Here is a 25,711-nt window from a genome sequence, read left to right as displayed (position 1 = left end):
ATGACTTGGTAAGTCTGTTGATGGTACCTGCGTCGTTAACGTGTCGAGAACTCTGCTATAGTTGATGTCAGAGTGACTACACCTTCGTCGCTTCAAACACGATGAGCCTTACTGTTCTACAGATGCATCAGCAGTGACGTACGAGATTTAGCCCATCACCCAGCCCCATGACAACATGTAGTTGACCGCAGGAAGGAGAGGCAAAGAGGTATAAGTTCTGCATGTTTCCTCTTGCTTGTCGAACATCATCCACAAGCACTGGAGTCTTGAACAGTAACACAAGTCAACAACTCCAACACATCAAACCAAACCAAACACCGCCCAACATGTCTTCCTCCGCCGACGAGCAGTACGAGCAGCAGAACGACCAAATCAGCGGTGACGCTCCCGCTGGAGACGCACAAGACAACGACTACGCAAGCCGTACTGGCCAGAATCAATACGGAATCCCGGTCGTCAAGGACGATGCCGCTGTTGAGGAGGGAGGCTATGGCGAGAATGCCGACTCGGATGCTCAGTTAGGTAAATCCATCTTACACGCACAAGTTCAATGCTTCGAAAGCTAACTATTCAACAGAGAAGGACGACCGCGACGTCGATGAGAGCAACATCTTGGACTCGCGCACGCGTGGTGCTGCGAAGCAGAAGGGCACTTATGCTGAGCCTGGTGATGAGGAGGGACTTCCTGGTCCAGAGGATGGGACTAGCAGTGGACGCCAGTAGATTGTTCTACTGATTCGACGATGACGATGAAGTGTCACTGTATGAAATTAAGAGATGAAATTTGATGTAATGGATTTTTGAATGATACCAGATGTTTTGTTGCATACCTCATTCCCTTTTCTCAGCTTTCTGTTTTCTACTGTTTCAATTCCCTCGGAGAGAAACCAAACAATATTTCCTCATCTCTTGCCTATCCGTAACACTTCTCCATGAATCATCATGCAGATCCTCATCTATATGTTATTCGTAACACAAGTCAACGCGCCTCCACCCTTACACGGAATCGTCCCAGGATTGCCACGTCTCCAAGTTGTTCTAAACGTCCCACGACGTTCGCTGTTGCAGGTATTATAGGTGTTGCGGGAGCACTACAACACATCGCGTATGTATTGTCAGCAGGCCTCGGAGGAGAATTGGGTGTTCATAAGGGCAGATCAACGTACGCATCTCGGCTCCATGCCTCCACTGCAAGTGAGATCGTTTTCGTTTCCGGCGTTTTCGATGCAGCAGAAGACTGCGAAGGCAGAGGAGGCGTATGCAAGGGTTGAAAGGAGGATGGAGAGTTTCATGGTGAGAGTTTTGGTGTTGATGGTGATGAAGGTGCTGAGTTCGTGTAAAAGTTCTCGTCAAGTGGGTAGAATATCATATTGTGAGCATGTCTTGCTTCTGTACGACATGCTCATGTCTTGGTTCGAAACGGATGGCATCGGATCTATAAGTAGAAAAGCTGTCGGTTCACACGCGCGGTAGTTTTAATAGATTCGTATGAACGAGCAAAGTCGTAAAGTGGTGACTGTGCAATGTGCCAATGATCTATTAAGAGTTGCACGTTCGCATGGTATATCTGTTTAGACAGACTGATCTTACTGATGATCGAGTTAGTCAGCTTACGGTATTAGAGGGACGGGACTTACAGGATGTGTGGCAGTTATATTTCAAATGTGCCATCCACCCAACGCACCTGAACATTCACCTTCGCTCACATCACGTTTCCTTCAATTGCTTCGATTCTTACACAACACAAGCTAGAACCCCTCCACCAATACAGGAAATATCACTGTAACTGGCTCTGTGCCATTGGTGCTGAAACGTCCCACGGTTCCCACAGCTTTTGTAAGAATTCTTGGAGCACTGCGGTGTCGTTCACGTTAGCTGATCGAAACTTTCAATTGCCATTATCGGGAAATTCTTTCAGAATGAACGTTGGGGGACCAAACAGGGGAAAGGGACAACTTACACATTGAGATTGTGCACCATCAGTACACATGAGTTGATTCTGGATTTCCGCTGCAACAGGGAGGCAGCAGTAGACCGCGTAGCTCGAAGAAGCGTAAGTGAGAGCGGAGAAGAGGGTTAAGGGCTTCATTTTGTTGGATGTGACGGCGAGTGAAAGATTCTGTAGTAAGCCGACCAGCTTCTGCGAGTAAGTGGTAAGAGGGCCGGAGAGAGTAGGTCATTGCAGCCAGCCTTTCTTTATACAACATGTTCTCGCTCGAAGTGAACACGAACGGCACCGGCGCCTTGAGTCCATTTGGTGTCCGTCGCGAGCGGGAGAGTTGAGTCGAATGACGGATACGAGACATTGCGTGCTGACAGGCAGAATGGAATAGAATTTTATGCTCTCGTGGCATGTGTGAATTGGAGCCTTAGAGTGAGATCCCGAATGGCTATAGATAGTCTTAGTAAGCTTACGGTGTCGCAGTCTATAAAGAGTGTGATCTCGTACTGAAAATAAGCTTTCTCGTGCCTTGACATGCGAAATACGACATGATATACTGATTCGATTCTTGGCATGAACGAAGATAGGGCAGAGATGGTCAAACATGACGCCGTAGAGGGTGAGAAATTCGTTACTCAGGAGAGAGTGATGCTTCTGAGTGGCTATTTGTTAATATTACGCTCTTTCTCGATGCACTCACTTGCTATTCTCCATTTCCAGGATCTCGTCCAGCAAGCTCACTGTTTCCGCTGGGTTCGCTATCCATGCTGTCGTACTCGCCAATCTCGCTTTGAAGTCGTTTGCCCCGGCACTGAGGAACTGGTCTCCGACGTGCAAGCTACGACTTCCTTCGATTCCGCCAAAGTACCGCTGACAGGCCATGACACCCCAAGACTTGTCTCCAATGTCGACAAAGACATCATTGCCACCATTGAAGGCGCAGAAGGGTATGCGTTTGCCGGCGGGTGACATTTCGAGGATGCGTTGCACGACGAGTACCGTTTCTTCGAGCTGTTCGCGGGAGAGTTTGCCCTGGATCACAGTGTCAGCAGAGATTGAGAAGGCTACGCCGTTCTCGAGGTCGTATCATACCTTCGGCGGATAGATGCCCACGGCACGTTCTTTGCGCAGCACTTGCACTGGCATGTTCATTGCCTCAACACAGTCTTTCAGTGCTGCTTCAGCAACATCGAGTAAGTCGGCAATGTTCTCTTCTGTCCATGTCTGCATCTCAGGCAAGCGCCACTCCGCGTCTGCAACGGGTTCAAGCTTGTGTGGAGCATTGGCATCAAATCGGAACAGGAAGTTGGCTTCTCCACCCATCACGACAAGTCGATTGTTGAGATCAAGATCACCTTTCTCGCTCGCCACGGCATCAAGGAGACCGAAGAGACGTTGATAGTATTTCTCAGCCTCTGTGTACCCCGCTGCCGTGACGATGCCGATTCGTGAGCCATTCCTCATGAGTGCGAGAATGCGTTCAATGACTGGGTTATCAGGTGAGAGATTGTGGCCATCATCATATAGTGTGACATCTCCATCAAAAGTCACCAGTTCGAGCTTGCCGGATCTCGTGAGAGCCATGGCCTGAGCTGTGTTGAGAACAAGTCGAACATCATTGAAAGACGGAGCCACAAAGCGGCGGGAGGAGATGTGCCGCTTCCTATCTTGCCAGTCAAATGCATCTTGAAGAGGTAAGGGTGTGAAGAAGGTGCCGACTGAGGGCACGAGGAGTTTGAGCTTGGATCTGTTCTCGTTGCCTTGCCGTTGATGTGCAATATGATCCTCGAGCAGGTCTTCGACATCTTTCATGATCTGAGCATAGCGTTCGTGCGCTGACTTGGCCATCTTGGCCACGCTGGGTTTGTCCGCTTCATGGATGTTGGTGGGCTGGGAGAGCAGCACAAATGGCACTGCGAGAAGACCTTTGATCCATTCGATCTGATATGGATCAGACAAGGTTCAACTCCTTTCTCCAGATAGATATAACTTACGAACTGATCTCGTCTGTGCGTCTATACAGCATCAGCAATCATTCATCTATACCGCATTCGCTTGGCAAACGAACCTTCAGGGCATCTGCGAGGTGTCAGCTCGTTCTTGGGACGCTGACAATCATGCTGGCTCACATTCGACACGATATCGGGTGGTCATCTTTGATAAGCTTATCTGGGTGCGATTCTCTCTGGTGTCTGATGAATTGTGACTTGAGAAGGCTCAGAGTGAGAGAGAAGATTGGAAGAAACAGCAACTCAACATTGGCTATCGGACCTGGCCGTTGCACATGCACGCCTGGTCTTAGCGCTCGCTTAGCGCTCTAATCCCTGTCGCCGATCCCTGACGTGCCTCTGCGCGTCGCGTCTTCCCGCCGATATGATCTTCCCACCTTGTCGCAACTCCGACCTCAATCGGCAGCACCACTGACCACGCCGCCATGGCTGCGAACGATGCCACCCTCACGCCTTGGGCGTCGTCCGGAGAGCCTGCGCCAACCCTTGGGCAACGGCTGCAGCAACTGCAGTTCGAGCGCGGCCATTTTCGCGACATCACCGAAGAAAGCTTGAGGGCAGAAATGGCTGCAGATGAGAACCCCGAATCTGGTGCCAACACCGACGATGGCGCCGACGAGCAGGACGATGAAGTGCAAGATGGCGACCAGAGGCCCACTACGCGTCAGGATCTATATGGGATACGGCAGCAGCTCCTCACCCACGTCGGGCAGGCTCACCAAGATATCATGATCGCCCTCGATGCCATTTCCATCCTCGAATCGACGTACGCCCCTGCTCAAGGTGCTGCGACTATCTCACAGATAGCGAAGCAAACTGTGCCGACAGCTTCCATCGGAGCAGATGTCTGGGCTCGCACTCCTGCCGATCCCGCTCGTGAAGCTCAAAACAGAATCATTGCGACCAACGTACGCGCCAAATCCCTCAGTGAAAGTGCAGACAGCTTGCTCGCAGCTGCTGCAAGATTGCAGGATAATGTTAGGAAAGAGGCGCGGTACTGGTCACAAATCAAGGAGATCATGGCAAAAGGCTGGAATGTTAGTCGGATGCCCGGTCAGAAGCACATGTGCGTGCACTTTGGCTTCAACGGTAGCACGAGGTCAGGGCGGACCACGGCTGCACTGATCCAAGATGACGAGGGCAACATCACACTTGAACGAGGTATTGGTGCCCGTCCGCAGGCGGTGAGAGCGATCTTGAAGAGGGGCAATCGCGTTGTGGGAACTTCCAGGCTACCACTGTTGCCGGAAGAACGAGAGCCGACACTGGAAGCAAGAGTTCGTCACGCAAGGGACAGTCTCTTTGACGAAGAACTATATCACGAAATGATCCGAGAGTCTCGAACCCTGTACGGGCAGGGCGTGACGATGAAAGGCAATTCGATCACATTCACGTATAATGATGCCATTGGTAGTATCAAAGTCGAGCTCGATCTGGTGTCGCTCGATGAAAACAACGATGTGGACAGTGACGGCTCGCAAGATCAAGTTGCCAATGCACTCATGCTCACTGCTCGACTTCTACTCGGACGAGCGCATCGCAAACGCACCAAACAGAAGGCTGAAGTCCCTGCCCCCATGAAAACCAAGGAAGACCGTAAAGAGCCTTTGCAAATACTTGCGCCAATACTGGTGTTCATGGGTCATAGTGCCAATGTCCATCAGATCAACGCATATGCTAACAGATTGGGTGCTCTCTTGAAGAGAGCGCAAATTCCTGCTACTGTGCACAAGGCACGCGTGGAACTTCCGATCGATACAGAAGGCACAATAACTACCGAGTCCCTGTACGAAGCTCTTTTCCGACAATCATCGGCGACGGCTTCCATTGAAGTTGCCTCGCTTCCACCCTTCAAGCTCACGGTCGGCAGTACGCCTGAGGACACCGTGTGGCACACCTTCAGCTACGTCAAGGAGGGGCAGACATTTGACTGGACAAATCTCAAAGACCTCACGGAGGACGTTGATCAGTATATCACTGACGCGGTCGCTCAGTACCTTACATCCGAATGCGAGGGTTGGAAATTCCAGCCTAGGAGTGGACTGCTTGTCAGAAAAGGAGCTGCTGGTCAGCTGTCGGCTTCAGTAGAACTGCATACGGACGAGGGCACTTTGGAGCTCAAAGGCGGGAATGAGACTGCAAAGTGGACGCTCGAAGACGTTGGCAGCGATGCTCGGAGCATTGTGACTGCTCTCGCTGACATTGCAAAAGATTAGATATCTTTGTATTTGGACAACGCAAGTTCCAGAGCTCCAGCCAGCTCTTCCATTTGTGAATGATCTCTTTTGCACAAACAAAGATTTTCTCGCTGCGTTGTGGTCATTGTATGTGCCATGTGACTTTCTGCACATCGAACATTATTCGTGCCATTGATCGTGAATATCAGGATCAACATGAGATGGCATTCGGTCTGAGGTACTCATCAGAAAATTTGACGCCATGCTGCAATGTCTCTACTGCGCCTGCCGGACGTGTCCCTGCTCATTGAAAGGCCGTCGTGCAGTACAGAGTAGAAAACAGAATGACAGTGGAGTCGTTTCCACATTACGGAGGCTTGTGAGGCACGCATTGATGCGAAGAATATTCATCTCTGATGATTTCGCAAGTCTATATGCAATACTCTCATGCCTTCATCCCAATTCTGTGCAAATGTTCTCTGTTTTTGTCTGTGCAAGTATTTTGTTGCTGTTGTTTGATATGCTATTCGTACAAGTCTCATATCCATGCCCATTTCCGTGTCCATAGATCCCGTGTTCCCCTTTTGACTGTGCCCGATTGTCTTGTTGTAGGTAAGGGATTATCAAGACATGTGGTAAGCTTGGTGCTTTGACTGCTAGTTGCAGCTCAGTTGTAAGATAGGTAAGTGGATGTGCTGTTTAGCCGCGGAACTTGCGGGCGTTCCTGCTGCGCTTGTAGCTGTTTGGTTGTTTCGGGTAGGTGTCTGGCTTTTCGGCCTCGTTGTCTTTGCTGCCGTTGTCGTTGCCCCCATATGAAGGTGGCGCAGTCTGCTCTGGAGAAGACTCGGTCTTCGATGGCTTTTCTGGTTCGTAGTTGTCTGGCTTGCCGGAGTCGTTGTCATTTCCGCCATATGATGGTGGTGCAGTCTCCTCTGGAGAGGACTCAGTCTCGGACGGCTTTTGAGAGCCGTAGGCTGGAGGGACTGCGGCGCTTGAAGTTTGCTCTGGGCTGGCTTCGGAAGAAGTTGGCGTGTCCTCGCCACCGCCGTAGCTTGGAGGAGAAGCGGGGCTGGTGGTCTGCTCGGGGCTGGATTCGGTAGTCTTTGTTGTTGTCTCACCACCACCATAGCTGGGTGGAAGCGCGGCGCTGGTAGTTTGCTCTGGACTGGCTTCAGTAGTAGAAGAGGAAGAGCTTGGCAATCCGTATCCTGGTGGCACAGCTGCGCTAGAAGTCTGTTCTGGGCTGGCTTCAGAAGAAGAGCTTGGCTGTCCGTATCCAGGAGGAACCTCGGCGCTCGAGGTCTGGGTTGGGCTCACTTCAGTGCTGCCTGTGGAGGAAGAAGAGCTACCTCCGTAGCTTGGTGGAACGCCGGTGGACTGCTGGGGCTTCTCGGTGTTCGAGGAGACTGGGTAGGCGACCGAAGAGGAGGAGCCCCCATATCCAGGTGGAGCGTAGCTGGACTGCTCAGGACTGGACTCAGTGCTGCTGCTTGGAATTGGGTAAATGAAGGAAGTGGTTGAACTGCTAGCACCGTATCCTGGAGCAGAGGACTGAGGGTATGCCGGTGCAGAGGTTGAGCCGCCATAGGCCGGGGCCGTAGGAGCACTGCTGGAGCCTACAGGATAGGCGATGCTAGAAGATGATGCATAGGCAGTAGTTGAGGAAGAGCCGCCGTAGGCAGGTGCAGTAGGAGCACTACTGGATCCAATTGGATAGGCCAAGCTCGAGCTCGGAGATGGGACATACGAGAAGCTTGGAATAGAGCCACCACTGGAGCTAGATGGAGATCCATAACTTGGTGGTCCAGTTGGGTAGATCGGAGCAGACGTAGATTGGGTTGGGCTGACCTCAGTTGAGCCTGAGCTCGATGAGTAGTCAGCAGGTGGAACTGGGTAGCCAGATCCTCCAGTAGGAGAAACAATTGTGGTGTTGGCAGAGAACGTGTAGGAATACGTCAAGCTTGAGTGACCATAGCCAGGAGGTCCTGGTGGTGATGATCCAGTTGGCGAGACGTCGGTGTTGCTTGGTTGAGTGCCGGAGACTGTGGTCGTGAAGTAGACGGTGCTCGTCGATTTCACAGTGCTATCTGCTGGGCACTCGTACGCATTTGGCGCACAAGAGGTAACGATGACCTCGGTGGTGGATGCAATTGTGGTAGTGTAATACTCAGGAGGGGAATCCGGAGGTGAGGTCGTCGTTGGACTGTCTTCATCCTTTGAAGTGTACCCTGGCACACCCTCGGTAGGGGAAACTTCTGTGCTGCCGGGAGCTGGCACAGTAACGGTAGATCTAATGGTTGAAGTGACAGTGGAAGTAGTCGAAGAGTCATAAGTCGTGGTAATCGTAGTGCCGTCCGTCGTGTAGACACTGCTGGCAAGGCACGTGGTTGCATAGGTGGTCTCGATGTTCGTGACGCTGGTAGTGTATCCAGGTGGGGCCGGCTCGTCACCACCATCTGTAGGTGGGCTTGGAGAGGAATCGGTGGAAGCTGGCGCGCTAGAGCCACCTGACAGAATTGCGGTGCCGGTTGTGAATGCAGGAGCGCTGGTGACGGGCTTGATGACAACGCCGCTCGACGCACCATACCCAGGAGGGGCTTCAGGTGCGCCAGAGGTCAAACTCGATTCCTCGATTGGCACAGAGGCGGTAGACTGGGACACAGATGGCTGACCATAGCCGTTCGTGATAGTCACGGTGACAATGCTGTAGCTGTATTGCTGAGCGGCGGAAGTGGTGCCCGGAGCTCCGTAGGCAGGTGGCTTGTCATTGCTTCCCTCGGTCGGCGAGACTTCAGTGTCGGACTCTGGAACAGCTGTGTGCGTCTGTGTCTCGGTAATAGTTGCAGTCGAGGTAAGTGTCTGGGTATGGGTCACTGTAGGCCCATAGCCCGATGGTGCCCCACCACCATAGCAGGCGCACGTAGACGGATCGGCTTGGCGGTCGTGAAGCTTTGGCGCAGCATCGCTCAAGCCGATGATGCTGGCCGCAGCGATGAATGCTGGGGAGAACTTCATGCTGAGTAACTTTTGTGAAAGAGTGCTGGAAAGACTCAAACAAGGTTATGGGTACCAGACCCAAAACGAGTGTGGAGTGGTCGTCAAGACCTGAGGGGGATGCTAAAGACTGTGAAAGCGAGAGAAACGATGCAAACAACGCACAATGCTGGGATGATGAAGAGGAGTGGCACAGCAGAGGGCCGACGCTCTTATACACACCTACCTCGCACGTCTCGCGCTTGGCGCGCAATGTGCTAAACAGTCGACACAGGCCGGGGCAGACGGTCTCGGGTGGATTCAACGCCATCTTCGATTCCAAAACAAGCAGTGCGTCGTACTTGGTGATTCCGAATGCAGGGCTGGCGAGTCTGGTGGCAGCATGGCCGTCTGCTTCCAGCGGTGCGGTGGCCAGCGCGTGCAGAAAAAGTCCTTGCTCATCTCGACAGACGAGTGCGCTGCGCGGTCGGGTCAAAGGTCGAAACGTGCTAGGTTTCAGTTGTCGTGATGCATGAGACGAAGGTGAGGTGAGGATGAGCTGGGCAGGCGCGAGAGATCGGCGCGCGGGTGGGACGTCTTGGCATCCAAGCGACACGAGGAAGCGCCCGTCGTTCTCAAACACCCTTCTCCGCGAATCAGACTCCTCCGACACCACGCGTCCTATTTCGAGCGCCTACTTTCTATCGGGAACCGCTCTGGGCAAGCTGCTTCTCGGACCACGCTCAGGCATTTGCACGAGCGCTCACTGTTGAGTCGCTGACGACTCTTGTCGACCACGCGCGCCTACAGTACCATCGGACTGAGTCGGAAAAATCACCTTTCCTATACCGTTCGACGCTATGAGCAGTACGTGAACGACTAGTGTTGGCAAGTTGTGCACGCATCTATTCTGGTGACCACTCATCGAGAGACCGCTCTGCGATCAGCACAATATGGCGCCAATGCCTTCGATCGGGGAGCTGTCGCATTTGTTGAACACTTTAGCCACATCTCTTCAACTCGAAACGTCGGCTAGTCAACTAGATGGCCTCCCGCGAGATCTCGAGGATTCAATCCGGTACGAGACTGCGCGGCATGTCCAAGCCGCGGGAATTCTCCTCCACCTACCACAGGAGATCATTGCCCAGAGTCTCGTCATACTGCAGAGATATTGGACAGGCCCCGATGGCGGCAGCATGCTTCTCTACGACTCGAAGGTATGTTTTGCAGCTGTTTGATCGCCCACCGTTCGCTAGCGAACTGACGTGACATAGCTCGTTGGAGCCGCAGCCCTTTACCTCACTGCCAAACCATCAGCCCATCCTGTCAGCGCGCGACAGGTGCTCTTGACTTTTCAGTATCTGTCAAAACTAAGCCCTGATCAGATAGCCTCTGCAGAGGAGCAAAGGCGGCGCGCAGAGTCGTGCAACTACATCGAAGGGCTGTACGAAGCTGAGAGGCAATTCCTCTATGAGATTGAAGCAAACATGCTCCGAATCCTTGGCTTTCAGACTCATGTGGCGCTGCCACATACGTTGTGCATCAACTACCTGCAGACGATGGACGTCTTCCAGTCAGGAGCAGGCAAAAAAGTGGCCAGAGTCGCCTTCAAGCACCTGAATAGTGCACTGCTGAGTCCACAGCTGCTTTACCTTACGCATCAGCCGTCTGCCCTCGCAACAGCAGCGATCTACTTGGCCGCCCGCGAAACTAATGTGAAGCTTCCAGAAGTTGAATGGTGGGAGATCTTTGATGTGGATCGCGAGGAGCTTGGCTTTCTCGTTGTTGCGCTGAGAAGTATCGAAGGGTTTGCGCTTGCAGAAAAGCAGAGATGGAGCGGCCGCCGCGTGCCTTTGGACTCGGACGAACTCAGAGCAGAGATCGAGAGACGGAGGACCTTCGAGGCTGGAGAGTGAGCGGACCACAACTTAGGACGCAAATCAAGATCATGGAACGCGAGCAGTCCTCTAGCACAAGCTCCAGAGCATTCCAAAGCTTCTGCAGACCAACTCGTCCCCGCCACATCTTCTGAAGCTATGTCAGCTTCCAACTCGCGGTCAAGGCAGACGAACTCTGAATGGGCTAGGGAACCATCAAGGCAAGCACAAAGATGGCCACGCCTAGTCACAGTATAAGGCTGCTACCAAATCCTGCAGAACTCCTGCCGCGCCAGCAGTGCTCAATTGAGACCAAGCCCAAGCAGACGCCACAGCGCGCAGCGCAGCCAGTACAAAGCATAATGCAGGAAAGCGCGCAAAAGACAGTGAAGAGCTCCGCAGTCCTGAATTAGAGCGACCCATTCACAGCCAATCCAGCGCTCTGCTCTAGGCCAAAGCCCAGTCTCTCTCCCTCTCCTTTCTCCTTCCTATTCTCAAACAGCAGCAAAGACAGCGACTCTCGCACTCTCAAATTGATTGACTTATTGACGCTGGCGTCAAATCTTACTCTCGCTCAGACACACAAAAAGAACAAGACAAACTAGGCAGCAAAGCAGAAACCACAAGCCCCGAGCTACACAACCAAACCACAAGACACGAGTGAGACATCTCACACACATGCAAAACATGAATCGCTCTACCGCTTCCTCCACAACAACGGAGTATCAGAGCCTCGAAAAGCAAAGCTACATTGATCGGGACCTTTCTGGAACCCGAAACGACAACAGCAATCACGCAAGCGCAGATGCATACACTCGCGTTCACATCGCCACAGCGACTTCAACGCGCTACATTGATGAGAGTACTGCAAGAATGCGAAATTTTGAAGAGGAATGGCTTATGAGACAGGATGCGGAAATTGCTGCTACTGCTGCTGCAGTGCAAACAACGAGAATTACGAATCACGTCGGTTTTAGGAGTGGGTTGGCGAAAGGTGGAATGAGAAGATTGTTGAGGAGGGTCGCGGCCATGATCTCTGGTGGGTGTCGTCGATGAAGCGCTGGAGAATGTGTTCGAAAGCCATGGTACGATAGAGGTTGGCAATCATCTTGTCGTATGTGTTGAATGAGTATCAGCGATGTGTTGATGTCGACTAAGCGGAGTGGTACATATTGGCGCTCGGGCCGCATGGAGTTGTAGTGGACATGCAAACCTGGGCCAGAAGATTAGATTGCGAGAATTGAAACGATAGCATGAAGGAGGAAATGCACAATGTGGTATCAAATTTTCTTTTGTGATTCATTTGACCTATGCAGAGGATAGCCCTGCGAGTGGCCGAGCCGCTGCGTCTCATTCATGCCGGTACGCCTTGCTATGCATACCTCATACCTTGTACCCCATGGCTGCCGTCCAGCTCATACACCATAAACGCCGCGTACTTTTGCAGCATGTCGCAGTCATCTTGCCCCATCTTTGCTTCTAGTACGTCCGCGCCAAGTTCCTAAGGTACCAATCTACTAGCCTCCGGCCGACCTTGGCTTCGCTGACGTGGATGATGTCGCCTTCCATGGCGTAGTCGAGGTCGCTGGTGTTCACGATGTCACCTTCGAGGAGTCCGCCGTCTCCGGTGTGTCGGACTTGTCGGCTGCGCTGCTTGTTGACCAGGAGCCAGCTGCGGAGGGTATCGGCGTCGACTTCGAGGAAACCAGCAAGTTTCGTGAGATCCATGGTGGTGTAGAGCTTCAAGTAGCTGCGAACGGTAGGCGTGTAGATGTTGTTCTTGACCTCTTCCATGAAGATCGCCAAGTGGTGCTCGACGGGGTCGACGTTGATTTGCGGGTTGTCAAAGTCAGGAGGTGTGGGCGAGATGAACTTAGGGCAAGCGCTGCGGAAGAGCTCTTCAAAGATAGGGAGAGCTTCTGGACCTCCGCGCTGCATGCGAGTGAGCTGCTCGCCATACTTCTCGCGAAGAGCGGTGTGAATGGTGTCATCGAGTCTCGTTGGGTGGAAAGCGACACAGATGGCGACCAGTGCGTACATCTGATCGTTCTTCTTGCTGATGCTGTCGTATTGAGCACCCTTCTGGAAGTTCTTCGTCCTTGAGACGTAGATGAGGATGTGGTTGAAGGCGCGGAGAGCGTCTGCGTATCGGTGCATCATCATGTATGAGAAACCGATGTAGTAGTAGGTGGTGAAGTTGGCTGCCATGACACGGGCGAACATGGCCTTCTTGTTGAGTTCAATGTCGTCCAGAGTCTTGAGTGCCAGGCTGAAGTCACCGAGCAAGCAGTGCACTCGCAGCAATCCAATAATGGAGAAGTATCCCAGCATCTGGTAGAGTGGCCTGTTGCCGTATTCGCCGGCGTATAGTGAAGCATCCTCGCCTCGCTTTCGTGCGGCCAACTGCTCGCTAATCTGTGATCGCTGGATAAGGGAATAGAGGACGTTCAAGACCGAATAGCAGCCCCAGGTGTTCGGATTTTCGCGCAGGATTGCGATTTCCTCCTCGTTGTTCTGTTGGAAAGCCACGCGCTGACGGAAAGAGCAGAATGAGTTGAACTGGTAGATGAACTCGTCGATCACGTCCCATGCCCAGAAGTACTGCGATTTCATCAGTGTCCCATTCTTCATGCAATTTGTATTGCAGATATCCTTACCGATGGCACCTCGATGTCGACTGGCCCTTCGCTGTTCAAAATGAAGTGGAACAGATTGCAGTAGCTGTCATAGCTCTGAATCTTCAACTCCGTGGACGCGCCATATTCGAGCGGCGTCGCCGCCGCCTGCAGCTGCGCTTGCAGATCTTGTCCACCTCCTCCGTATGAGTCCACCTGCTCCAAGCCATATCCATCATCGCCGCCATAGCCCGCCTGCTCGCGGAAGTCGTTGGCGAGCGCCTCCTCTTCGACGTCGGAGTCGTCGTCCACCTGCCGTGTCGGCGCGCCCTGCTGGTAGGACGGTGCTTGTCGTACGCTCATGATTGCAGTGGTGGTGTCGGCGGAGATTGTCACGGCGTCGCTGGCACACAATTTCGCGACTGCCCCACGAAAATCAGGAACGGCAGGTTTTCCGCTGAGTCTTGGCACGTGAGCGGAGTTGGAAACAGAAGCAACGACTCAAACAGGACTTCAACATCGGCGTTTCTATTCCGACACTCAGGTCGATTACTATACAATTGCGTCGGACTTCACGTCTGTGCTGTAGCAGCGGCGGCATCATTATCTTATCACCGCAGTCCCATTGCATCCACTCCCGTAGCTCCTCCGCAAGTCCTCGGTGGTCCTCCACCACAATCGACTTCCTTTCCATCTCTCTCGCCATAACACTGCACAATTCTTCTTATCCCGAAATCATGGCACCAGTCCATCGCGTTGCTGTGATTCAGATGTGGCCTAAGGTTCGCATCTCTTCAATTCTGCCCACCTGGCAGGCAACATAAGCTGAGCATCTTATCAGCCAATGGCTATGGAGCGCAACTTCAAAGTGGCTTGTGACTTCATTCGTGCTGCTGCGAAACAGAATGCGACACTTGCTGTAAGTGAGGAAAGCAGTTACCAGAAAAACGCTCCTGGATTTTCGCGGTCACTTTGCTCTTGGTCTTTACCTAGGGCACCTTGCGCGACAGCGACCTGCCTAAGCACGAGTACCTTCTATCGTGCCAGTAGAGTGCTGACCTCACCGACCGCCTACAGGTATTGCCAGAATATCACTTGCTCAATTGGATCCCAAACGATGAGAAGTTTAAAGAAGCCTGCTCTCACTGGCAGCGGTACCTTGACGGATACATTTCTCTGGCCAAAGAATGCAACATCAATATAGTCCCAGGCACAATCGTCGAGTTGCATGGCGCGGGTACGAAAGAAGAACGACTATTGAATGTTGCTTACTTCATCACAAACACCGGCGACATCGCGGGTCGTTATGTGAAGAAGAATCTCTGGGGTGACATTGAACGACTGCATCTCACGAGCAGTTCCATGGATGACCATCCCGTATTCGACACACCACTGGGCAAGGTTGGGATGTTGATCTGCTGGGATTTGGCGTTCCCAGAAGCTTTCCGAGAGATGATCGCAAAGGGTGCGAAACTATTCATCATTCCGACCTTCTGGACCTTAAGCGACTGCTCAAAAGCCGGACTGGCCATTAATCCTGTGTCCGAAGGCCTCTTTCTAGACTCAATGCTGACAGCCCGTTGTTTCGAAAACACCTGCGGTAAGTGAGCTGCCACGAAGTACCAACAGACTGGAGTGCTTTGCCTGATCCTGCTGAGACATGCGTTTGGCATATTTTAATTTCTTGCTTCCTGCACAAAAGCTGAAATTATGCATGCGTGGTCTCAAGGACTGTGTTTCAGAAATGGAGTCAAACTGACGCCCAACAGCGATCGTCTTCGCCAACGCCGGAGGTCCTCCGGGCAAGGGCTATGCTGGCCTGTCACAGGTCTGTGTCCCGTATGCCGGCGCCCTCACACGGCTCGGTAGCTGTGCCGAAGGCATGGCTGTCGTCGACGTCGATATGCAGATTCTCGAAGATGCAGAGGAGAACTACCAAGTACGAGGTGAGCTTCCAACAAGGAACGCTGGACTGCGTAGTCGACATAGGGCTAACCTGACACTTTCCTAATCATAGCCGATCTTGCAAGGTCAGACTGGGTATGTTATCGGAGCTTTACCAACGACCCGGATACATGCTAATTTGTTACAGCACTATGAGTACAGGCATAGCAAGCAGACAAAGTTGTAATGCGCAGGCTCCAACAATCAATGAAGCCATTTGCGACGATCACAGCCAAGTCTGCACAGCGCAAGGGAGCTGCCACGCTGCTCTGCGTGCTCACCTCGTGATGTCTGAGAGACTGATGATGATCCCTTCTCGGTCCCGTTGCATGAACTGACCCACCGCACTTCTCAGCGCTTCATAAAAATCGTGCGAATCGTGCAGCTTGCCGCACCAGCTTGCCATCGCGAAGTTGCATGCGGCACGGTTCAGCCGAAGACGAGGTGGGCGTACCGCCTGATCGGCATCCTGTTTTGAGTCTCCCGCACCAACATCTGACAACCAAATCAACCCATGCGGCATCGCGTGGTCCCCCTGGTGGCGACGACAGCACGCTAACTCCGAATCCCAGCTTCGGCAGTCCACGCGAGCCTGAGGACGGATCGAACTTTTGCTCGTCGCAAACATCTCGTGCTCAGCTCGAGGAGCTGCTGAGAAATGGAATCATCATGATCATCGCCTAGGAGACGCAACTCGTGGGCTTGTGCGTCCTCAATGGCTGATTTGGAGCATGACAATTGGCTGGATTCACCCAGAAGCATTCCTTCGTGTGGTGAGTGGTGAATTCGGCTGAAGACCCTCCGCACTTAAGGCTCCACATTTCACTTGGCGGAGTGCGGGACACCCCAACACCCCAGTCATTCACCCTTGTACCACTTAAGCACTGTGCGCCCAGAGCTGATCGTGGCGTATAAGAGCTTTAGTCGGCCCATAGAAACCTTGTTTCGTGCCACTCTCTTGTGCTTTCTTGACTTTTCTTGTCGCACGCGGTCACGGCTTGGTCAACAACATGGCGGAGAAGACATTCGCAGAAGCCGCACCCGGCGGGGAGCACAACGAGAAGAACCCGCCTATCTACGAGGAGGCGACCAAATACGAGACTGATCAAGGCGGTCGCCGTGGGTCTGTTGCAGTCAATGTCGTCGAGAATCCACTCAAGGTGAGTTAAAGATGGCGCCCAGAGCGCCGCGGCGCAAACAAGACTCGACAAGAACACTCGAACAGACTACTAACACTCTTGATCTGTACAGCGCGAATCTCCTCAGAAGGTCGTCGAGAACGCTCGAGTCTTCGCCGAGGGCCATGGCATGACAGAACATGCCGACTTGTTTGGCCGAGCTGCTTTGGTGGCACGCGATCCAACTCGATACCGCCAGGTCGATGGACTGTCGGCAGAGGAGCTGGCCGCTCTGGAGTATGAGGAGGGGCACAAGTGGCATGGGCCTACGATGCTCTGGTATTCGATTGCACTGTGTGCCATTGGAGCAGGTAAGAGTGGTCGCTGGGATATTAGAGAAGGACGGAAGACTGATTACTTTGATAGCAACACAAGGTTGGGATCAGACAGGTGAGTAACGCGAGCAAGGAGCGATGTGAGGATGAAGGACCGACCATCCCTCCCCCCACAACCACAACAGCAATATACCACCGACGCCATGGCTGTGTGTGTCTTTTCAGACCGCAGCCCATGGCCTCGTGTGTGGCTGTTCATCCACTGCATGGGACAGCGACTAATCCATCACGTCTAGGTAGCAACGGCGCGAACCTTTCGTTTCCCACAGAGTTTGGTATCGACGGCTCAGGTCGAGACGAATGGATCGTTGGTGCGATCAACTCTGTCATTTTCCTAACTGCTGGTCTCATGTACGTACAGACCACAATCTCGCTATCCGCACTACTGACGGCTTCACAGTGGCGCTTTCATCGTGGATCCTCTCAACAAGTACTTCGGCCGTCGTGGTGAGATCTTTATCACTGCCTTGTGTTTGACCGCAACGCCGATCGCCAGCGGCTTTACCCAGTCGTGGCAAGCGCTCTTCGCTGTACGCTTCGTCATGGGCATTGGTATTGGTGCAAAGAACGCCACTGTACCCATCTACTCCGCAGAGATGGCTCCGGCGAGAATTAGAGGAGCTCTAGTTATGTTCTGGTACGTTGTTACTCATCTCTCAGCTTGATCGGGAGACTGACTTGATCTCCAGGCAACTCTGGGTCGTGATTGGTATCTTTCTGGGTTTCTGCGCCAACGTCATAGTCAAGGACACTGGCGATATTGCTTGGAGACTGCAACTCGGTTCTGCTTTCATCCCATCTTTCATTCTCGGAGTTGGTATCTACTTCTGCCCAGAGTCACCCAGATGGCTTATGAAGAACAACCGAATGTCCGAGGCTTTCACTTCCATGAGGAAATTGCGGGCTCATCCGATCATCGCTGCGAGAGATTTCTACTACTCGTATGTCATCTACGAGGAGGAGCAAGCACTTGCTGCCGGATCGAACTACTTCACTCGTCTTTGGGACTGCTTTACGATCCCGCGGATTAGGAGAGCGAACTATGGTGCCTCAACTGTCATGATTGCTCAGCAGATGTGCGGAATCAACAGTGAGTTATTCGAGACATACTTTTACGGAACAAAACTAACCTAGACACAGTCATCTCCTTCTACAGCTCCAGTATCTTCGAGCAAGTGGGCTACACGGCTACTCAAGCGCTCTACGCGTCGCTCGGCTATGGCGCTGTTCAAGTCGTCTTCACGATTCCGACGCTCTTCCTCATCGATACCAAGGGTCGACGAACTCTGACATTGGCGACATTCCCCTTCATGTGCATTTTCCTCCTTGCTGGCGGTCTCTCACTGCTTGTACCGGATGACGCACCTCGGGGTCAGCGAATCGGCCCTGTCGTCCTCTTCATCTACCTCTTTACTATCGCATACTCTCTCGGTGAAGGCCCAGTGGCCTTCCAGTACTCGTACGTTGCAATCCAAATCAGAGTGGAGACATGCGCTCCGCTCGAAGCAAAACACACGCTGACAGTTTTCATAGTGCTGAAGTCTTCCCGACCATCCAGCGTGAGCAAGGTATGGCCTGGGCTGTCTGCATCAACAACACATTCGGTAAGAGACAAACAAACGACTCTCGTTCTGCATCATGCTTCTGACACCTTCGTCTCTAGCTGGTATCCTCTCCCTCACCTTCCCTCGCATGCAGACTGTCATGACTCAGACTGGTGCTTTCGGCTTTTACGCCGGTCTGAATCTGATAGCCTGGTTCATGATCTTCGCATTCCTCCGCGAAACGAAGCAACTCACCCTCGAGGAAATCGACCAGGTCTTCTCCGTCCCCACCAAGGAGTTCCTGTCCTACGAACTCAAAGTCTGGCTTCCATACTTCATCAAGCGCCACATTTTCCGCAAGGACATTCCAAAGCCTCCACCGATCATCGAGAAGGGCGAGAGAGCTTCGAGCGATGAGGAAGACCACGTGCCTGCTGCGCAGGACCCTCGCAACACTCTGGCTTATGCCCCAGCGAATGGAATCTAGGCCGAGAGCACGTTCCGAATGAGTAATCACGATGCATGAATGGGAGGCCTTCTATGGGATCGCGACAAGCTGTAATCGATATTCTGTCTACTATCAGGCAGATGTGCTGATCGTCGCGAGAGACGGTCAATAGCTGCGCTTCCCCCTTTCGTAATGAACAAAGAATCACCAATTCCACTGCGGAGTTGTGTTGGTTTTCTACACATACCCATATTCTACAGACTTTCGCTTTACTTCTTCCACACCATGCTTCTGCATACATACCACAACCGCATTACACAGCGCCGAATTTACTGACTCGTCTCAGCTTTCTGATTGCTCTTCGAACAGACCCTGGATTGCCATTCTCGGCTGCTGTTCGCTCATCAGTCGCCCCCACACAAGTCGTCTCGTTGCCAGTTGAGGCATTCATGCCCTTTCCCTTCTTCGAAGTTTCAGCAATCAGAAGGGGCTTCTGCTCCTGGAGTGAAACTGTATCGATTGAGCCCCTCTCCCAACCTGCTGCTCGATAGACATTCGATCTCGTCACATGGAATGAGCTGTCATCATTATCGTTGAACGAGTTCGTTCGCGGAACATTGGAAAAGAGAGGAGGCACCGTAGGACTATCTTCTTCATCTCGTCCTTCAAGCATTCTCAAAGCTCTTCGTGGTCCATCTTCACCAGAAGCTGATTTTGGAGTCGAAGCCCAAGCGAAGTCGTTCAAGTCGATCGCTGAATCGTGCGGGCTCTGTTCGTGGGGTTGCTGAGGAGAATGACGAAATGGCGAGCTGTTGGTGCTCTGGACGTTCGTTGTTGTAGTCTGCCATTCTTTCAATTCCTCATCGATCGCTTGGATGAGTGATGAAAATACGCCGGGATGATCCTCTGTTTGGCTGTCGTTCGTTGCAGTCGATGAAATGTTCAGACTCTTCATTGAAGCCACTTGCCAGTAGCTTTTTGGGAGAGCATTTTGTGTTTCTTTGGGTAGGTGTTGCCAGGCTTGCATGTGGTCGTATGAAGGCTTGGATGAAGGCACACTTCCGGGTTTCGAAGGTATGGTTCGATTGGAGCCATGTTGCGGATGATTAAGTCGTGGAGATCTGGGCCGATTGGTAGACCACTTTGCTTGCTGATTGATGTTTGAATTCATGCTGAGGTTGGTCTGAGTATCGTACGTGGATCGGAAGTAGATTGAGGGTCGATGAAAACGAGCTGTAGAACAAGTATATATCGTTTCGATCATACTTGAGGACAGTCTTGCCTTTGCTATGCGGTCGAGCGGCTTTCTGCATTGCAGAGGAGTCATCAGTGAGACACGCATGTTCTCATTCATGCATATGGATGCTCTCAAAGTATCCGCAGCATGTCTCACTATGTTGAGGCGAGTACAATTGTCCTCGTGCAATGCATTGGGGCAATGTTCCGCCGCTTTGCAGGACCAAACCTACGGCTGTGTTCGATTCGAATTCATTGCCGGATGCTCTATGTTCTAGATGTAACAAATTCTCAAACGTTTCTAAAGCCACGATCAAGTGCTCTCAACACTCGCATCACTCCCTTCTCCTTGAGCGTTTCCATTCGTCTCGCCCAGATTGTAGATGTCCACATCAAATTGCACAGGAAATTTCTCTCTCCCCTTCGCGTCCTTGTTAACCCAGACACTGACGCTCACACCAGAACATCGAAACTCCCCGAAGCCTTCTTCGTCAATCACAACTTCACCCTCTTCCCACCCAAGCACATCTGTCCAGACGTGGCCCGCTTTGTCCTTGCCCACCTCCATCTTGATTGAACCAGGACCTTGATTACTCATGACAACCGCCATGCCATCCTTGTGCTGTTCATCGCCCTTCCTGTACCACCCTATACAATTTGCTTCATTCATGTAATCCGCCTGCTCACCATACGCAAACAACTTCCTGCAAAGTACCATATCCGGTATCTTGCCTCCCGCCGCAGGCTCTTCAGACTCAACGCCATCTTCACCTTCTCCAGCTTTCATGCCATACACGTCTCCGTAGAATACGCACGGGTAGCCCTTCTCCTGCAACAAGATCATCGCGTACGCAAGGGATTTGAACCAGCCTTCCATTGGCGTGGCCATCGTCTGTCCCGGCTGCGTATCGTGGTTCGTGACGACAGTGACGGAATTGCAAGGCGCCGCTCGTGTGAGAGTGTTATCGAACACGGTCCGGAGATCTGCATCAGGTGTTGTTCCAATGCGGGAGAAGTTGTACACCAATGGAGAATCGAAGAGGGAGAATTCGTGATCCATCTTCGAGAGCCATTGAAGCATATTCTCGGTATCTGCACTCCAAAATTCGCCGACCATGAAGATGTCGCCGTTGCTCTTCTCGTCTTCGCGATTGCCATCTTCGCTGGGCTGAGAAGAACGCACATGTTCAACCCACTCATTCGTAAACCTCTGACTGAAGTGCTGCACAGCATCGAGACGGAAACCTTTCAGCCCAAGTTCATTGACAATCCAGCGACCCCAATTCTTAACATCCTCTTGAACTTCTGGGTGATCGTAATCGACATCCGCAAACATCATGTAGTCCGCATTCCCATCTTCATCGTCTACGCTCTCACTCCAGTCCTTGTTTCGTCCTTCCAATTTATAGATGGCTTTCTTCTCGTTCGCTTGGTTCCAGTCCGTTCCGGAGAAATGATGCCAATGATACTTCTGCTTCGAATACTTATCTCCTCGACCAGGAAATTCAAAGCCAAGCCATGCGGATATCTGATACGAATCGCTGATCTCTTTGTTGCGATCGTCCTCTGCCACTTCCTTGGCTTGTACCTTCTCTTGCTTGTCTGCGCCAGCTTTGTGATTCAGAACTGCGTCCCAGTAGAGTCCGACACCCAATTCTTTCGCCTTGCCACTCAATTCGAGCAGGTCATCCTTGGTGCCCCATTTGGTCCGAACTTCACCTTTTTGGTCGAACTCGCCTAGATCGTAAAGGTCGTAGATGTCGTATCCGTTCCCGTCCTTGGAAGAGGCTTTGCAGCCCGGTGGGAGCCATACGTTTTCAATGCCGGCATTCTTGAGGCTTGGGAGCGCTTTCAGAAGGCGTTGATAGTGCTTGCCGTCTGCCGGAACATTCCACTCAAAGCCTTGGAAGAGGGTGGCGTTCTCGGTCATGGTGACGTCTGACTTGAGAAAATTGGGGACGAAAGAAGAATGCGAGTTTGTGAAGATGAGGGATTTTGCAGCTTCTATACCAAAGAGATGAGAGACTGCACGTCATGATCTCGTATGCCGAATTCTGATGATCCGGCACATATCAAGGCACAGGAAGCTGGTCTTTGGATGGAGCAACCTCGTATCCATGTTCGGAGTGCATCGAACAAGAAGGACTGCCTGTGACGTCGCACGAAGGACAGCGATGAGGCTGAAAAGGCGGCGGCGGCGAGATTCGTTGGCATTATTGACTCTGCGTTCTTGTAGGCGGTGGGAGTGTCGGCCAGCACAGAAAGTTGGCAGCGGCGTGGAGAGCGACGGCTTGGCATTCAGAGGCAGGGATCCGCTGGCTTCAGTCCGAGTGCCTCTGAACGCACGCAATCGATCGAGACCTTCCTGTATGCGGAGAAAAGCAAGCGCTAAGGTAATGATAGGCCCGAGTCGGCTACAACGCAACACATTGTGCAATACGAGCCCTGCGGACATATCGTGATATACTGGTATCTGATGCTTTTCGTTGTCCGGTATCTCATGCCTACTGGCTCCGCCTCCAATGCTTCAATCGTGACCGCGGACGTGCATATCTGCATGCAGCATGATCTCGACTCAGACCGAGAAATGCACGCGTGTCTCTCCAGTGCTTACGGCGGTCACTGGCCATCTGGCCTGCCCGGCAGAGCGCGCGGCGCAATCTACCAGATCCATCACCACGGGGCGTTGCTGGCTGGAACTTTTGGTTACACGAGGAAGTTCTGGGCGATGATGCTATCCTTCACTGCCAGTACTCCTGAAGGCCGCGCAGAGAGCGGCGTAGGTGTGTGTCAAATCCAGAATGGGTTGTGGCAGGCTTGTGGCTTGCACAATACTCCGTACCTTGACCGCTCCCTCATCTTCGATCAGTTTGCGAATCGTGTAAAGCAGGTCAGGTGAGAACTGGTAAAGGTCAGCAAAGCACTTTCTTATACACAAGATGACCCGACTCACCTCTGAATACCACCTGTACTGCCAGGCGATCAGCCGCAGAAGAGCGCCCAGCATTCCCCTGCCATCTCCTTGCTGTTCGTACAGTTTTAGTACACCACGCATGGCTTTAGGACTGAAGCGCATACTGAGGCATGCTTGCCAAGCCTCGATCGCCTCTTCAGGATGGTGTAGACGTTCCGCAAGATCACCTAAGATCTCCCATTCTTCGGCGCTCTTTGTATTGTAGGGCAGCTGTTTTTGCTTGTATTGCGATGCCTCGGTCCGCCAGATGGTGTAGATGCGCAGGTCTTCGTATAGCACCATGAACAGATTGTCTAGCCACCGCTCACACAGGCGCTTGTGCTGGAATTGTGTATATTGCTGGTGCGCCGGATCCGTGTTCGGCGGCTGCGCTTGCGGGGTCTCTGCACCGGAGCGGACGGTGATCGAAGTCGAAGGTTTGGAGACGTCTGGGTCAAGATGGGAGGAAGCTGCTTGAGGCTCATCGTTGCCATTGATCATGTCATCGGTATCGGCATCGGAGCGGGCGTCATCCTGTTGAGAATGCCCATTCGGTTGCGGCGTATCTGTGCCTCGAAGTGCCGTTGTGCTAGCACTGCGGCTAGCGCTGGGTACTGATCGTTCTTGCCTGTACTCTTCTTCCATCACAAACACCTGGCTGCGAATTTTAAGTAATTGGTCCCAGCCAATTCTCTTTGTGATCTCTGTGAGGAGCATATAAGCTTTGAGGAAAGTGCCTTTGTAGTTGCCCGCCGACAGCCTCCTAAGCGTTGGGTGCACTACATCGGAATCGGGTGTCGCGCCTGCATCATCGATCTCGTCGCATATAGTGTCGGGTGAGAGTGGCAATGATATACGAGCTGGCTCGGGTAGTCGCGGCGCGTCTTTATCCTGATAAGTGAACATGGGGCATGAGTTCAATGTTAAAAGCGCCAGATCCCATTTCTCCATAGTGACATAGATTTCCGCCAGTCGTGCCCATGTGCAGAATTCACTCGGAGCTGAAACAACTTCGCGCTTGGCCAGTTCCAGTGCGAGGTCTGCGCGACCTTTGCGATTGCAGAATTCTGCTTGTGTGTCGAGTATCGAATAGTCCATGGGCAGTTCTTGAACAGCTTCGTGCAGAAGCTGAACAGCCTTGACTTCCTCGTCTGCGGCCAGATAGACCTTTGCCAGAAGAGAAGAGATCTCGGGATCGCGAATGCGTAGCTTCTCGAACAGATTGATTCCAGACGCGAAGCGGCCAGTGGTTTTGAAGTAGTGCAATAGTCCGGATGTCAGGTGATTCGAGACAAGGTTGGGAACTTGTATTTCGGGATCGGAACCAAGTTGCCAGCCTGCGATAGATCAGTTTTTGTGTACTTCATGCGCAGAATGAAATACCGACCACTGAAAAACAGCTTCTCGGCCGCATCTAAGAATCTCTGCTCTTGCTCGGTATTCTGCACAGGATTGAACCGCCTGACACCAATGATGCGCTTGATCACGTCGCCTGACCCGGTGTCTGCGTATGAATATGCCCGCAGTACACTGCATAGATATGTCTCCAGCCAATGCTCTTCTGTAGCCTCCAGCTTGTTCCCCCGCTCATCTACACAGTAGCTCTCGACAGTGCCGGGGATCTGTACCTGCACGCGCATGTCGACCCGTGAAAAGGCATTGTAGCAGCAGTAGGTGCCTGAGATCACCTTGTTCGTGGTGTTGCTGGGTGCGTATGTGAGAGTGTTGATGTATGCTGCCAAGCTCGCTGACGAGGACGCATCGATGCCCGTGACATGATGGTAGACTCCGACCTTGTGTAACCAGTCAGTATATGGGCATCCAATCTCATGCTCTGCTCAGCAAGCTCCCAGCTCGCCGCCGCATGGTCCTCTCGTTGCGTCGCATACCTGCTTGGAGACGGATTTGCTGTTGGCTGGTGCTTTAGTCAAATGCACCAGATCAGGTGGCCCAAGTTCACGCAGTGCTTGTAGGCTCTCGGTTCGTACATCGACAACGGAGTGGCTCTCATCTTCGAACAGTCTGTCTCGTGCTTAGCTGGCGAAGCTCTGTTGACCGCTTGCGCTCCGGAGGACGGATGCACTCACTCTGGCACTGCTGTAGCCACCATTGTGCCTCCTCTTTGCCTGCAAGGCTTCGCTTCCGGGTCGCAATCAGGTCCTCGATAACGTGGCGTGGTCGTATGACGGGTGAGGTGGGGCAGCGAGATCGATCGGTGGTGTGTATCAATTGGATGTGAACCTTTGCGGCAGCAAGACACCACGAATCTCCAACATAGCTGACCCATCTTGGGAGCGGACTCAGCTGCGCAGCCAATCGGAGTCCTCGGCCCCTGCCTGCCAGGCGCGTCCGTTCACAGTTTCACGCGTCTGGCAATTGCGACGACCTTCTCATCCATCTTCACTCAACACTCTTTGCTAAACATCGGCCAAAACTAATATAACAGAGTCGAGATATTCTCATACATGAACTGTGCTCCC

At 52.5% G+C, this 25,711-nt stretch overlaps 11 protein-coding genes across 11 annotated transcripts; 5 read left to right on the top strand and 6 right to left on the bottom strand.

Annotated features, from left to right (window-relative positions):
- Positions 1-326: 326 nt before the first annotated feature.
- Positions 327-723, top strand: RHO25_003897 (uncharacterized protein; the record flags this gene model as incomplete). Its single annotated transcript, XM_023599366.1, has 2 exons — positions 327-522; positions 578-723. 2 exons carry the CDS (start codon positions 327-329, stop codon positions 721-723), a joined length of 342 nt encoding a protein of 113 aa, XP_023456167.1.
- Positions 724-2,638: 1,915 nt separating this feature from the next.
- Positions 2,639-4,096, bottom strand: ISN1 (IMP 5'-nucleotidase; the record flags this gene model as incomplete). The annotated part of the gene is made up of 5 exons (XM_065602466.1): positions 2,639-2,974; positions 3,035-3,883; positions 3,937-3,957; positions 4,011-4,021; positions 4,072-4,096. The coding sequence occupies 5 exons, from the start codon at positions 4,094-4,096 to the stop codon at positions 2,639-2,641; spliced, it is 1,242 nt and encodes a 413-aa protein (XP_065458538.1).
- Positions 4,097-4,376: 280 nt separating this feature from the next.
- RHO25_003895 (uncharacterized protein) lies at positions 4,377-6,167 on the top strand (the record flags this gene model as incomplete). The annotated part of the gene is made up of 1 exon (XM_023599363.2): positions 4,377-6,167. The coding sequence occupies one exon, from the start codon at positions 4,377-4,379 to the stop codon at positions 6,165-6,167; it is 1,791 nt and encodes a 596-aa protein (XP_023456374.1).
- Positions 6,168-6,827: 660 nt separating this feature from the next.
- On the bottom strand, positions 6,828-9,143 carry RHO25_003894 (uncharacterized protein; the record flags this gene model as incomplete). The annotated part of the gene is made up of 1 exon (XM_023599362.2): positions 6,828-9,143. One exon carries the CDS (start codon positions 9,141-9,143, stop codon positions 6,828-6,830), a length of 2,316 nt encoding a protein of 771 aa, XP_023456375.1.
- A 911-nt stretch (positions 9,144-10,054) lies between these two features.
- On the top strand, positions 10,055-11,017 carry RHO25_003893 (uncharacterized protein; the record flags this gene model as incomplete). Its single annotated transcript, XM_023599361.2, has 2 exons — positions 10,055-10,318; positions 10,376-11,017. 2 exons carry the CDS (start codon positions 10,055-10,057, stop codon positions 11,015-11,017), a joined length of 906 nt encoding a protein of 301 aa, XP_023456357.1.
- A 1,440-nt stretch (positions 11,018-12,457) lies between these two features.
- Positions 12,458-13,956, bottom strand: RHO25_003892 (uncharacterized protein; the record flags this gene model as incomplete). Its single annotated transcript, XM_023599360.2, has 2 exons — positions 12,458-13,579; positions 13,636-13,956. 2 exons carry the CDS (start codon positions 13,954-13,956, stop codon positions 12,458-12,460), a joined length of 1,443 nt encoding a protein of 480 aa, XP_023456139.1.
- A 374-nt stretch (positions 13,957-14,330) lies between these two features.
- On the top strand, positions 14,331-15,724 carry RHO25_003891 (uncharacterized protein; the record flags this gene model as incomplete). The annotated part of the gene is made up of 6 exons (XM_065602465.1): positions 14,331-14,375; positions 14,435-14,512; positions 14,671-15,193; positions 15,363-15,539; positions 15,611-15,633; positions 15,686-15,724. The coding sequence occupies 6 exons, from the start codon at positions 14,331-14,333 to the stop codon at positions 15,722-15,724; spliced, it is 885 nt and encodes a 294-aa protein (XP_065458537.1).
- Positions 15,725-16,547: 823 nt separating this feature from the next.
- RHO25_003890 (uncharacterized protein) lies at positions 16,548-19,081 on the top strand (the record flags this gene model as incomplete). Its single annotated transcript, XM_023599358.2, has 9 exons — positions 16,548-16,697; positions 16,789-17,026; positions 17,082-17,105; positions 17,287-17,401; positions 17,451-17,687; positions 17,740-18,140; positions 18,191-18,509; positions 18,584-18,654; positions 18,714-19,081. 9 exons carry the CDS (start codon positions 16,548-16,550, stop codon positions 19,079-19,081), a joined length of 1,923 nt encoding a protein of 640 aa, XP_023456146.1.
- A 274-nt stretch (positions 19,082-19,355) lies between these two features.
- Positions 19,356-20,213, bottom strand: RHO25_003889 (uncharacterized protein; the record flags this gene model as incomplete). The annotated part of the gene is made up of 1 exon (XM_065602464.1): positions 19,356-20,213. The coding sequence occupies one exon, from the start codon at positions 20,211-20,213 to the stop codon at positions 19,356-19,358; it is 858 nt and encodes a 285-aa protein (XP_065458536.1).
- A 378-nt stretch (positions 20,214-20,591) lies between these two features.
- Positions 20,592-22,208, bottom strand: RHO25_003888 (uncharacterized protein; the record flags this gene model as incomplete). Its single annotated transcript, XM_023599357.2, has 1 exon — positions 20,592-22,208. One exon carries the CDS (start codon positions 22,206-22,208, stop codon positions 20,592-20,594), a length of 1,617 nt encoding a protein of 538 aa, XP_023455575.1.
- Positions 22,209-23,012: 804 nt separating this feature from the next.
- Positions 23,013-25,341, bottom strand: RHO25_003887 (uncharacterized protein; the record flags this gene model as incomplete). The annotated part of the gene is made up of 5 exons (XM_023599356.2): positions 23,013-23,180; positions 23,232-24,568; positions 24,619-25,024; positions 25,121-25,253; positions 25,319-25,341. The coding sequence occupies 5 exons, from the start codon at positions 25,339-25,341 to the stop codon at positions 23,013-23,015; spliced, it is 2,067 nt and encodes a 688-aa protein (XP_023455574.1).
- Positions 25,342-25,711: the final 370 nt, after the last annotated feature.

Source organism: Cercospora beticola, chromosome 2 (genome assembly GCF_033473495.1).
Source record: "Cercospora beticola chromosome 2, complete sequence".
In the NCBI taxonomy this organism is placed as follows: domain Eukaryota; kingdom Fungi; phylum Ascomycota; class Dothideomycetes; order Mycosphaerellales; family Mycosphaerellaceae; genus Cercospora; species Cercospora beticola.
Note: the sequence above shows the minus strand (reverse complement) of the source record. Positions and strands in the feature narration are given on the sequence as shown.